Source organism: Salvia splendens, chromosome 20 (genome assembly GCF_004379255.2).
Source record: "Salvia splendens isolate huo1 chromosome 20, SspV2, whole genome shotgun sequence".
Classification (NCBI taxonomy): Eukaryota; Viridiplantae; Streptophyta; class Magnoliopsida; order Lamiales; family Lamiaceae; genus Salvia; species Salvia splendens.
Window position 1 is genome coordinate 13,609,804 of NC_056051.1, and position 13,703 is coordinate 13,623,506.

The 13,703-nt window shown below is 37.3% G+C and overlaps 1 protein-coding gene, 2 long non-coding RNA genes and 1 other non-coding gene across 5 annotated transcripts; 3 read left to right on the forward strand and 1 right to left on the reverse strand.

Annotated features, from left to right (window-relative positions):
* Window positions 1-840: 840 nt before the first annotated feature.
* LOC121783039 lies at window positions 841-2,462 on the reverse strand. Its single transcript, XR_006046508.1, has 2 exons — window positions 2,222-2,462; window positions 841-2,024 (listed from the first exon to the last, which is right to left on the reverse strand). It is a non-coding gene; the product is annotated as an uncharacterized LOC121783039 (long non-coding RNA).
* Window positions 2,463-4,309: 1,847 nt separating this feature from the next.
* On the forward strand, window positions 4,310-6,664 carry LOC121782020 (pectinesterase-like). The gene is made up of 3 exons (XM_042179726.1): window positions 4,310-5,261; window positions 5,696-5,856; window positions 5,970-6,664. The coding sequence occupies exons 1-3, from the start codon at window positions 4,354-4,356 to the stop codon at window positions 6,662-6,664; spliced, it is 1,764 nt and encodes a 587-aa protein (XP_042035660.1). The 5' UTR covers window positions 4,310-4,353.
* A 1,468-nt stretch (window positions 6,665-8,132) lies between these two features.
* LOC121783115 lies at window positions 8,133-8,235 on the forward strand. Its single transcript, XR_006046533.1, has one exon. It is a non-coding gene; the product is annotated as a U6 spliceosomal RNA (small nuclear RNA).
* Window positions 8,236-8,645: 410 nt separating this feature from the next.
* Window positions 8,646-12,886, forward strand: LOC121782615. 2 transcript variants are annotated; one of them, XR_006046437.1, is made up of 2 exons: window positions 8,646-9,973; window positions 12,480-12,886. It is a non-coding gene; the product is annotated as an uncharacterized LOC121782615 (long non-coding RNA). The 2 variants fall into 2 exon arrangements; XR_006046438.1 differs by having other exon boundaries at window positions 12,549-12,886.
* Window positions 12,887-13,703: the final 817 nt, after the last annotated feature.

Genomic DNA, 13,703 nt, shown 5'->3' on the forward strand with positions numbered 1-13,703 from the left:
AGATTAGCACCTGTTAAGATGTTTGTTTCGATTTGTGTTGAATTTACGTGGAGTTTTGCTGCCCAAATTCGTTGTGATTCATTTTTTATTCAGTTCTTATGGTCATACTTTGGTTTTACCAGATTCCTGCATTATGTGGTACGTATTGCCGTCCACCATATGGTTAATTGCAGTTTAAATATGATCTGCCTAATGTGATGTCTTTTCATTTTATCTAGTTGCAGTTTATATGTTGATGTACGTAAGCATGGAACCAAATCGAAAAGAGTGGTCGTTACTTGGAAATAAATGAACACCGAGTTCGTGTCGAAGTCCTTGAACATTGTATTAGATCTTACCAGATTGCAGTTTTACTCTACGAATATTGCAGTTTTACAAAGTAGTTTTTGCAGTTTACATAATTACTTTATTGTACTTGTTCCTGATATAGTTTATTCAAACGATTGTAGATTCTTTCTCACAATATTGCTTATTATAGCTTTGTGGTCTGCAATCTTCCTTGATTTACTTATCGGCTTGCACAACACAATACAAGTCGTTTATAATTTTATACTATTGTTGTGTGCATCCCCAGTTATTACTACTCCCTAATTTTATAATTTTACTACGGCTCTAATTCATTTTTGATTAAGTTCTTATGACCATACTCTGTTTTTACCAGATTGTTGCATTATGTGGTACATATTGCAGTCCACCATATGGTTAATTGCAGTTTATATATGATCTGCCTAATGTGATGTCTTTTCATTTAATCCAGTTGAAGTTTATATTTTGATGTACAAGAGATCAAAATATTGATGTTTATTCTTTGACTACATTAAGCATCCAAAAGTTATGGAATTACAGGAGATCAAACAAGTACGTAACAAAGAACATTCAAATTACATCACCAAGATTGGCTACACCAAAATAAAACCGACTTGTTTTAAGTACGAGTAGTCACCAAATCAAAATATCAATCATATCATCTACAAAAAAAAAACCAATAAAGAAGCCAAACTCCATGTTTGAAGAAGAAAAAAAATGTTCAATAATCGGTCACTGTTTGTTGTAGTTCGTGACCATCTTCTCAACATCTATCGGTCCCCTCTTTTTCCCCTCCTCGAGGTGCTTTGATGCAATACTCATGATAGAGTCAATTACAAGAATGTCGTTGTTATACAACATTGTTGTATTTTACAGTATTTGCCACGAAGCAGCTGCAAGAATTTTGATTTCTTGTTTGTTAGGTAGCATTTCCATTCGCTGACCTTCGTGCCCATATATGTCTCCATATGATGTGAAATGCAAATCTCGTAACACAAAACGGCAAGATTTAGTTTAGTAGAATGCAACGCATAAGTTAGACACATGAATATGCTCGTAATGGTATGCCCTGACGAAACTGCAAATATATGCACTTAAGATTGCAAGACCTACTATCATGGAATGCAATATGGGTACTTCACATACAATACTAGCAATCATTTAACCAATGATGCACATTACAATACACACGATGCACTGCAATATTGTAAATGATGCACTGCAATATTTGGTGATAACCAATACTGCAATATTGTAAATGATACACTGCAATATATAACTAGCAATACTGCAATATTAGTATCCCATATATAACCAGCACAACTCAGTATAGTTTGGGCATGCAACTAAACAAATTTGTAACAACATTATATATGAAACTAGAATTCCAAGATGCACATCACAATACACATAAATGCAAGATAGGGTACAATGATGCACTGCAATATTTGGTGATAAACAATACTGCAATATTGTAAATGATACACTGCAATATATAACCAGCAGTACTGCAATATCAGTATCACATATATAACCAGCACAACTTAGTACAATTGAAAAAAAATCCCTAAAATCAGAATACATTTGCAACATTCACCCAGAAACAGAGTAAAATTGTAAAACAAGACTATCAACAGAATAACTCGGAAATTTACCTAGGTGTAGTCGGAGAAATTTACAATAGAATAAATTCCTTCGTTTCGCCAAGCAAATACCCTCTAATCATCAGAAAAATTGAAAAAAAAAAAACGAACAACATTGAAAAAAGCTATAGGTATTGCAAAATCAAGCAAAAATTGAAAAAACTTTGATAAACACAAAACACAGTAACATTCTCCAAACAAATTCCGATCAACACCAAAATATAGACGAGAAGAGAGTCCTATGAACAGTAGATGGAATCCGATCAACATACCTTGTCGCCACAAAACCTATGTATGATGTACAGGCAGACGCCGATAATCGGCTGGTGGTCGCCAATTAGCTGAAACGCGAAGTGGATGCGGACTGAATTCGCCTGATGTGCGGTGTAGAGGTGGTGGGGGACTGAAATCGTGAAATTAGGCTTTCTGAATGGAGATTAGTGGCTGGTGGTGGGAGGGGGAGTAATTGGCGGAGTGAAGGGGAGAGAGAGGGAGTTGATTTCTATTTCTGAAATTGAATTAACGCCACAAATTTTGGGATATTCCAAATCTGATCTGGTTTCAAAAATTATGAAGTGACCAAATTACCCCATGCCAGCAATATCCAATACGTTTACATGGTAATCTATACTCTATTTCAGCATTTAAATCCTAGGCGTCCATATAATAGATATAAGGGCCAGGATTAGTGGTACGGTGTCACTCTAAACATGGTGGCACCCTAATACTCCCATATATATATGGGGGAGCACTAGGGCGCATCCTTAGTTAGAATGCTAATGTACCTCCAATCACGTGGTGCCACGTGTCACGAAAAATGCAATATTGAAAACACTAAAATGCAATATACATTTGTGAAGCTGTATATGTATTTCCACAATTTGCATTTTAGTTATAGGCAAATTGCATTTTATATTGTTGAGTTTTGCATTTTAACATAAAACAATGCAAAATAAACCATATATAAATGCAATCCGTCTATGTGTAAAATGCAAATTAAACAGTCTATATCTAAACTGCAAAACTCAACAATAAAAAATGCAATTTGTCTATACCTAAAATACGATCGGCAGAAATCCATCTACAGTTTCTACAAATGTATATTACATTTTAGTGTTTACAATATTTCATTTTTCGTGCCATATGGCAGCACGTGATTGGAGGTACATTAGCACTTTAAACTTAGTTAGCATATTACTATATCCCTCTATATACCCAAAGCTTGGCCCTAGGATTAGATGATCTAATGGTCAATAATTAACCAAAAACACGGAAGGTCATAATTAAGCAATTTTAGGTCATATTATAATATTTGGGTATAATCTCATGCTAAGATCATTTTAGGTCATGCTTTGTTAGCATGACCTAAAAATTAACTAACTATGACCTAAAAGTGCCTTACGTATGATATTGTTCTGTGTTTCTGTATTTAAATCTAGTTTTTCATAGATTAAAACCATACATATATATATATATATAGTGCTAGAGTTATCTCATGGACGTAGGCCACATTGGCCGAACCACGTAATTTGGTGTGATGTTGTTTCTTGTTTCGATTCTTGCTCGTATTGCTATCGTTTGCACATTTGAGATTACATTAAGAAAATATTTGACTTTATAAAAGAAAGTGACAGAAAAAGTTTGTGGAAAGGAGTACCTACATTTTTATATTGATTTTATAATAATACGTTATAGGGTGAGTTAGTGGAATGTGGGGACCACTTGCCAAAAACGATAAAAGTAAAATGAGATATTTATTGGCGGACATGACGGAGGTAGTAGTTTTAAATAAAATGTGCTAGAAATGAGTTAGTAGAATGTGGAGATATTACAATTTATAGTAAAAATGAACTGGAACTCCTATTCGCGAACAGACCAAAATAGAACAATGAGACTCCTAATCGCGAACTGAGGAAGATTACGGAACAAACAAACCCAATGGGATTAAAATGTTTCCGTCAATCCCAAGGTTTAACTCTTGAGTGTTGGACTGATGCAAACTAGTGACGACTAATATCTATATTAGTGTTTGTACAAAACCATGGAAATGAGGCAGGGTATTACAAATATCGATAAACCCTACCAATAAACGGGTTGATATACACTACTTATATTTGTTGAAAACGTGAATAAAATTCGGAAACACTAAAACATGCATCGATCATCCATTATATATGAACCGAATAAATATATTACTAATAGTATTAGTTAGAGAGCTCCTGAAAATCCTCCAATCCAGACCCTCATTGCTAAACTACGCGCGACTGCAAACCACGACCGATCCATCCACATTGTTCCAAACAACACAAATATAAACCAAACACACATACTAAAACGTGAATCGGGAAACAAACTGCCTTGGCTTATCTCACAACGCGGCCAAGGCAGAGAAAGAGCACCATCAATGGCGTTTCAAGACTTCGACCTCATCCAACAGCGCCGCCACGAGGAGAAGAAGCAAAAGTTCAAGCAGAACCTCGTCGTCGCCTTCGTCATCTCTGTCATCACCATCCTCCTCCTCGCCGCCGCCGTCTGCTTCGCCATCTACAAAACCAACAAAAACAACCACCACAATTCCGTCGCCGCCCGCAACCAGGCGGCCCCGCCGCCGCCTCCCCCACCGAGGCCCAAGTCCACGCAGAGCGTGGTGAAGTCGGTGTGCGCCAACACCGACTACAAGAAAACGTGCGAGGAGAGCATCCTCAAGGAGGTGAAAACGAAAGACAACGCCACGGCCACGCCCATGGACATCCTCCGCGCCTCGCTCGTCGCCACCTCCAAGGTGATGGACGACGCGACGAAGCAGGCCAAAGGTCTCCAGTTCGAGTCGCCCATGAAAAAATCTGCATTAAACAACTGCCTTGTTTTGTTAAAAGACGGTAAAGATGAGGTGAATAGCTCCATTGTGAGCGTGAGAGGAGCGCGTGTTGGGAGGATGAAGACGGCGAAGGCGGAGCTTGACAACTGGCTGAGCGCCGTGATCTCGTACCAGCAGACGTGCCTTGACGGCTTCCCGGAGGGGGCGGAGAAGGATAAGATGAAGAAGATTCTGGAGAGCGTGATGATTTTTGGGAGCAACGCGCTCTCCGTGGTGTCGCAAGTGTCTGACGTGCAGACCGAGGTTGAGACCTCCAACGGGTCACGACGGAAGCTGCTGGGCTTCGGCTGGGCGAATAGTAACCGCTACCGGAGAATCTTGAAATCTAACGGTCCGAAGTTCACACCGAATGTCACTGTGGCAAAGGACAAAACTGGAAATTTCACTACTATCAACGAGGCTCTCAAGGCGATGCCTAAGAAATTTAGAGGACGGTATGTTTGTTTGTTGTTAGAAATGAGTCACCCACTCCCCTTAAAGGTCCTTATAAGCGAATGGTTAGAGAGGAGCCAGGATCACAATTTAACGATGTGGGACAAGAAGGGGTTTCAATAGTACTCCCTCCGTCCACAGTAGTGGAGACGTTTCTTTTCGGCACACGATTTAAGAAATATTGTGTTAAGTGAGTTAAGTAAAGAAAGAATAAAGTAGAAAATGAAAAAGGTAGAGAAATGAAGAGAGAATAAAGTAAGAGAGTAAAGTAAAAGAGAATAAATATGTTGATTTTTGCTAGAAACAAAAATAACTCTATTATTATGAAACTTACTAAAATGACAAAATGAGTCAACTACTGCGGAACAGAGGGGGTAAGTGTTTACAGTCGATGTTAGGGCATCCCTAATTATTTATGTACGCCTCGTGTTTGCAGATACATTATTTATGTGAAAAGAGGCGTATACGACGAGACTGTGGTGATTGCCAAGGAGATGGAGAATGTGACATTGTACGGGGACGGATCGCAGAAGACCATTATCACAGGAAGCAAGAATTTCGTCGATGGTGTTACAACCTTCGAGACTGCAACATTTGGTAATCTTTCCAAACTTAGTTATACTCTCATTTGTTAACAACACATAATGTGTCTGTGTTGACCTGATGGTAGAGTGGTTAACGTCTGACACAAATACAAATGCATTACGCAGTTGCTATCGGAGCCAGATTCATGGCGCAATCGCTAGGGTTCAGTAACACGGCCGGGCCAGAAAAGCACCAAGCGGTGGCGCTCCGAGTCCAATCAGACCGGTCGATATTCGTCAACTGCCGGATAGAAGGGTACAAGAGCACCCTCTACGTCCAAGCCCACAGGCAGTTCTACCGCAACTGCTACATCACCGGCACGGTTGACTTCATCTTCGGCGATGCAGCAGCCGTGTTTCAGAACAGCATGATCTACTTGAGGAAGCCGCTGGAGAGCCAGCAGAACGTGGTGACGGCGCAGGGCAGGGCCGAGAGGCGGGAGACAACCGGCTTCGTGCTGCAGAACTGCAAGATTCTCGCGGACGAGAAGCTGGAGCCGGAGAAGGCCAAGGTGAAGAGCTTCCTTGGGAGGCCGTGGAAGGAGTATTCGAGGACGATCGTGATGGAGTCAGAGATCGGGGATGTGATCCAGCCAGAGGGGTGGAAGGAATGGAATGGTGATCTCGGATTGAAGACTTTGTTCTATGCAGAGTATAACAACAAAGGGGCGGGGGCGAGCACCAAGGATAGAGTGAAATGGGGAGGATACAAGCCGTTGAAGAGGGACGATGTGTTGAAGTTCACGGTTGGTCCATTCCTGCAAGCCGAGGATTGGCTCAAGGCAGCCGATGTTCCCGTGCATTTTGGTATGTTTAGTTGATACACATTCTATATTTATTTATATTTTACTCCTACATATGTCATTTTATATATAAATATAATAAATCTAGTTTGTGTTCGGCTATTTATTATCACATAACATGATGCGTATTTTTTAAGTATCTAATCTGGTTTACGCAATGTATAAAGTTTAATTAGTTAACTCTAATAATACTACGATACTGCAAGATTACAACGTTGTGAGTAGTATTTCAAGTGTCGATCCATAGAGAGGTAGAAGATTGTTTAAACTTAAAAATATGTAACATAAAGATTTAATTATTGGTTTTGAAAGATTTGGATAAACGAAATTAAAAGATTAACAATTGAAAGACTTTTCAAATAGGAAAGTATGTCACTCCAAGTTGCTCATTAGACTTGAATTATTCTACACCTATATCAAAATCACATATTTTGGGATTAATTCATCAACCAACACTGAATATGTTTGCTACGTATAGCTCACAGTCAGCTAAACACTTCTTCTATGAACTAATTTTCAAAGATATTAAATTCATGTGGAAGCGCGGGAATAAACGACCATCAACTATAAAAACATACCTATTCCGTTGTCAAATTATCCTCTGAACAATTCAAATTCAACAACACATCAATTGATTAATCTATCCAAGTCTATATTAAAAAGACGATAAACAAGGATTAAACATCTATAACGATAAAGGCTTCTAAAGTAATAGATTTTAACATTAAACACATCAACAATGTAAAACATGGATTCAAAGGTGTAGATACATTCGAACAAGCCTAAGTAACAACTTCGAGAAACGTTGAGAGTTTATCTAAACACATAGTAAAAATCACAATGAAAACCATAGGAAGCATGCTCTCATTGAGTGGAATGGAAATTCGGAGATGGTTCGTCGGAATGTTGGCCGGAATTCCTTCCTTCTCTTCTTACTCATCTCTTTCTCTCTTTTTCCTCTCTATTTTTGTGTCAGAGAATGTCTAGGATTCCCCCCCCCCTTCAAAAACAGCCCCTGAAATCCTATTTAAAAACAAAATTATGGCAGTTGGCGACTGCTCACCCGACCGGGCAAAATAATGCCCAAAATCGCTCGACCGAGCGATTTGCCTCTAGAACTCTCACGCCTTAAGTCACAACACCCGACCGGGCAAAAGGATGGCCTATATCGCCCGACCGGGCGATTTTCTTCTGTATCTCCAATGCCTTACGGGCTAGCGCCCGATCGGGCGCCTGGTTGCAACAACCGATCGAGTGATTTGCCTATGTTGTAGCAGACGCCTCCAAGCATGTTTCTAGCTCCATTCTTCACTCCATTCCACTTCCTACACTAGAAAACACACTTTTGCGAGCATCAAATCGTGTTAATCAAGTAAAGTTAAGGGAATAAAGATGTTCAATTTGATTCGCATCGTAGAACAATTTATTGCATGTTCGTATCTTAATTTCATTAAAACAATTGTGATACATATTAACTATTCGGTCTGTCCTTTTGGGGACATCCAATGAAATTGGAATGATACATAGAAGATTAGCATGAACCTTGTGCAAGGATGACACACCTTGTAACATCCAAAATAAAGCTTAATTAGGAAGTAATTTCCGATACGAAGATCCGTCATTTTAGAGGAAATTTCTTAGAATTCGTGCATAAAATGAAGAAAAATATTAAAGTATATAGCTAGAAAGTTAATAAAAGTAAGTGTTTGGAATTATTAGAAGTTTAATTTGAATAATATTGAACATGAAATTTCAATTTAATTGGTGTTCAAATAAAGAATCCGGTATAATTAAATTTGATCTTTTTCTACCATAAAACCTCAAGGCATGAAGTTATGTATATCCTAGATATGGAATGAGTGCAAAATATATTTGAAGTCTAATGGATTATTCTAGAAAAGTAAAGTGACATGCGTATGAATAGAATTATGCCATTTGTGCAACTTCAAAGCCATATATTATAATAATGAATTGAGGATATCTTATATAGTACTTAAGATTTCATCTTCCCCTCATTTTGGGAACCCCAAAAATCGGCAGCCCCTCTACAAAGGCTCCATGGCCATTTTTCTTCAATATTTCTTAAGTTTGTCGGTGAATCGGTTTGGTATTTGCGTAATTGAAGGGTTATCGAGGTAGCTCTACGATCCTATACTATTTTAATATCTTAAAAAAATGATTAAATGTTGAACTATATATGTTGGAATTTTCGAAATTTATGAGGGTGAATTATGCATGTGATTTGATTCTTGCTATTTTCGTTAATATGTAATATTAGGATGTTGTTAAGCATGGAAATAAGATTAGAATTGATAATTCAAGTATAATTTGATAATTAGTAATAAGTTATAGACTATAGTCGAAGGGGAGGTTGAATTCGTATGGCTAATGAATTCATTTAAAATGTTTGATCATGGATTTGTGATTTTGGAATGAATATGAGTGTTGATGTAAATTGTTGGGAACTTTCTAAGTAAGATTAGCAATTGTAGTGCACAAATTAAAAGAGTATATAGTCTCTGAATAGTATTATGTGAATAATATCACAATAGAGTTTTTATTTGAAAGACTTAATGAGCTGAAGTTGGCAAGAAATAAATATATGAAGTAAATAATGGTGTAAGGACTGCATATGATTAATTTGGGAGCTAATTATTGCCATTTAGTATTTCTAATGAAATTATAAAGATGATAATTTTTTTTAAATCCAAAAACAAACTGTAATAAATTTAATTAAGTAGCACCAAAATTTGGAATCAAAAAATAAAATGAATAAAAAAAGCAAGAAATTGAAAAGAAAGTGATAAATGATTAGAAGCAGGCGAGTTGAGCAAAGAAGCGTGGTATCAACCATGCGGCCATGTGTTTGTAGCTTTGCTGAGTCATGTGGATGCCGTCCCAACTCAGATGTCGATCAACATCTTCACACACGCTGACATTATCTCCTCCACACATTCTTTCCAAATCGAAGTTGTATTTACCTCCTATTCCGCAGCAAGCCTTCTCAACCTCATATCCTTTCTCTTTTAAATTATATAGATGATAATTATAGGTTGTGAAATTGCATAAGGCTATTGAAGTATAAAGGAGATTATGGAGTGATAATCAGAAATTGGAAATTAAAGAATGAGAAATAGAAGACACGGAGAAAGAAAAGCTATAGTAGGATGAAATTGACTACATAAGTAGTATAAGTTACTAATATTTGCTATGTTTAGAGTAGAAGGTAGAGAAGCTTGTAGTGCGAGTTGTGCAGAAAAGAAAGGACCTAGAAGATACCGAAGCGTCGAAAGATGAAAAACATGCTTATGTTCATAAGTCGATGAGGTAGCGTACCCTTTCTATGGTCTCTAATCTTTTAGTTTCGGTAATGTTTGTTAAATTGTGAATAGATATGAATATAAGTGAATGTTATGCATAATTATACTTATAATGTGAATGGTCTGACTCATATGTATTCATTAATCCAATATGAATGTTCTGTGGAGAAATAAGTATGGGTATATGATGAGATTAGAAATATTTTATGATGGAAAGTAATAATATACATGTTTGTGTGATAAATAATTATAAGAACTTGATAAGAAAATGAATATGATTGTGATATAAATTGGATGAGATAAATGTTGAAATGGGCGAGATGATGATGTCTGGTATACATGCGATGATGTCTGATCTGTCTGTTTGATGTGTTATGCTGGAAATTGTCAGAATTAAAAAGTTGATTGTGCTTATACCCCGTGCTTGAGTGTGTTCTGTGGGTACAATTGGCATGCCATAGGACAGCAGCGCTGTATTATCTGTGATCACTCGTCTTCTGGATAACCAAAACGAGGATCGTCTAAAAACATATCTGATATGTCTGATATCTATATTTGTTATCTGTCTGCACCCTAAATTGGTGGTCTGTGCGGAGTCCTCTTAAGGATAAAATCGCGTCTGAATCTGATTCTGTTTCTGATCTGGTCCGCGTACCCTAGTCTGTCCCTAAGCACTTAATGGGGCAATATCTGTTTTAATATGTGAGAATGTTGGTGGTTGCTATATGCGCCTTGAAATGTGAGGATATTGTGATTTGACTGTGTTGATGATATCTTGGATTTGTGTGTGTTGTTGATTATGTCTGTGATATTTGTCTGTGCTATTGCGTGGATAAGAATGTGAAATAAAGTTAGAGATGATCGAATGCATGACTTTGGGCATGGAAATAGAACGTAAGATAGATTTGCTAGGGTTTGGTGCCTCTTGCATAGCGGAAGTCATGCATAAACAAATAAATCATGCATACAGATCTATTTAACTAATTATGAGATCAATTACTCACATGTTAAACAATCAATTGCATACAAGAACGCACATTAATTCATGCTTAAGGATTTAAACCCTAATTCATGAATTCCTACGATTTAGAATTCCCGATCCGATTCTCCAAAGAATCGACGATTGCTTGCGCCTTCTCCACATGAAGATCTTCGTACTCGACCATGAATCTTCTAATCTGTATCCCGAACTCAGAATCTGACCTTTGAGTGTGCAAAGCTTGTCAGAATTGAAAAGGGCTTGATTAGAAAGGAGACATAACTCTAGTTCTGTGAAGAACTGGTATTTTCGTCCACTCCCAGAGGGGAGCACGAAATCATGAGTAAAATTAACGCTAAATCTTCTTTCTAATATCCTTTTATATAGAGTTATGATGGGCCAGATTAGGGATAGGTAAGACTTGGGCCAAACCTGTTGAATTTTTACTAATTAAATTGAGCCCAAATACAAATCCAAACAGAATATTATTATCATCCACTATAGTATCATAATATTCACTGCCCGTCCAATCCCAAATTACGAGTAATCCGAGCTCTACCTCTTTAATGTATTATTTCTCATGTTTATGATATAAATATCCATTAATTAATTTAACTATGCTATTTGAATTTAATTAATTAATATATTTTTCCAACAGTTGTCTAGTTCAAAATCTTTATTTATTATTCTAGAATAAATTCCAACCGGCCGGATTTCAGAATAATAAAACCTTTTTCGAACACCTCTTGAGGATATTATCAAACTGGACTCACCCAGCACACGATTCATTGCAATAACAATACTAGCACCTCTAGACATTAATCACCACTACCCAAGATATCAGGATTCTTGGATTGCGAAAAATCCGCACCATTTGATAAATCAAAGTAGTGTATAATCAATACCGTATGCTCAATGTTATGTCAACAATGATTAAGAAATAGCAAGAAAGAATTATCTCACTGTTAGATCCTTCAGTGCTATACGACACCAGTGTCATTTATTTCCCAAGGTAAGGAAACATGCAGACTGACATTGCAACCTTTCACGATAGGTAGCCAAAGCCTGTCTAGGTTGTGAAATTTTGTTTCTCTTCTACAAAGGACCGACTAGTTTACTATGCTGAAGAATTAAACTTGTTTGCTTTTTATACATTTAAATTTTTGAGAAACATCTTATAAATGCATAAGCAAACACGAATTACTTCTTCTCGCCTTGGGTTAAAAGTGGATTGTAGAGTTTATTGTATACAAGCAATTCTATCCGTGCAAAATGCTTGAAATATGCTTTTCAGTGTACCAATTGTAACAAGATTGTGGGAAGTAATATGCGTATAAGATAAAAATGAGCATGAATAAATAATAATTGGCTAACTAAATAAATTAAATGACTATATGGAATTACGTATTTTGTAAGTAAGTATATGTAGAACTGTGATGCAATGTGATAGTATTGATATGAGAAATTATTTGGCAAATGTGGTATATATGTTTTGATGATGAAAGACTTGTGTGCCATGTATATGTGTTTGTAGGTGGATAAGAATGGGATTGAATTTTTGTTAGTAAACCATTGCCTTTTCTAAGAAGATTGAATTCTGCAGTGTGGGTATTGCTACTGAGCTGTAGAGCTTCCCCCTTCCTCTTCTTCCACCCTGCAGGTTAAGTGATATAGTTTGTATTAGAGGAGCGCAGCGGATGCATCCTTGACGAGTCACTAGTCTATTGTGGAAGTTTAGAAAATGGTGGCAAGCTTCGTATAAAGTTATTGATAGTCTTTTTCGCTGCAAAGTTTGATATTTTTTTTCGTGTAACGTAATTTATATATATATGAAAAAAACGCATGAGTAACGGCGATACCAGTTAGTGACATTACTTATTTGGTGGATTTACCGATCGAGTAAGGGGTGTTACACACATAAATCGAGAAATTTATTAACTACTCCCTTCGTCCGTCACTATACGTCACACTTTGACCTACATTGATTTTAAGAAATGTAACAGAAAGTGGGTTGAAAAAGTTAGTGGAATGTGAGTCCTAATAGTTTTATAATAAATCGTGAGGTGAATTAGTTAGTGGAATGTGGGTCTATTAGCTTGTTGATGTCGGTGCTGCAGTACCCTCTCGCAATATTGCCGATCATAGTTCAAGCCCGTAGCGCCTTCCTTGATGCTCTAAGTAAGTCGTAAACTCATCGGTTGTAATAGCCGAGATCTAAATTCTCGAGATTTATGAAATAAATACAAGAACTTTAAAGAATGAAAATGAAAGAGTATTTATTTATGTCATTGAGTATACAAAATACAACATTTGGTATATCGAGCTAAGTCTTAAATTACAGATGTTGACAAAGAAAACAAAGAAAAAGGAATACACATTAAATATTACAGAGACTTGTCTACATGAAAAACAAAAATAAAAGTCGAGCTACACTATTACATTTGGAAATTCCTAACAACTACGTTGGCCTTCGTCACCGGGACGTCTCGGCCCAGATTCCAGAGAGCCCGAAAGGGCGAGACCACGAGGGAAGCAACCTCGGCAGCTAGCCTTAAGTGGGGTTTTAGATGCATGAATAAAAGATGAACTAACACCCTATATTAGGAAAAGGAAAGAGGGACCTTACCTTTCAGAAAAATGAGAGAAAGATGTGCTGGAAAAGGGAAGTCCAGCCGACATAACCCATCCAGCAGTTGCAGGATCCCTGCAAGGCTGCATCCGGCAATTTGGTACCCCCTCACAGCTGCCATTGCCGAGG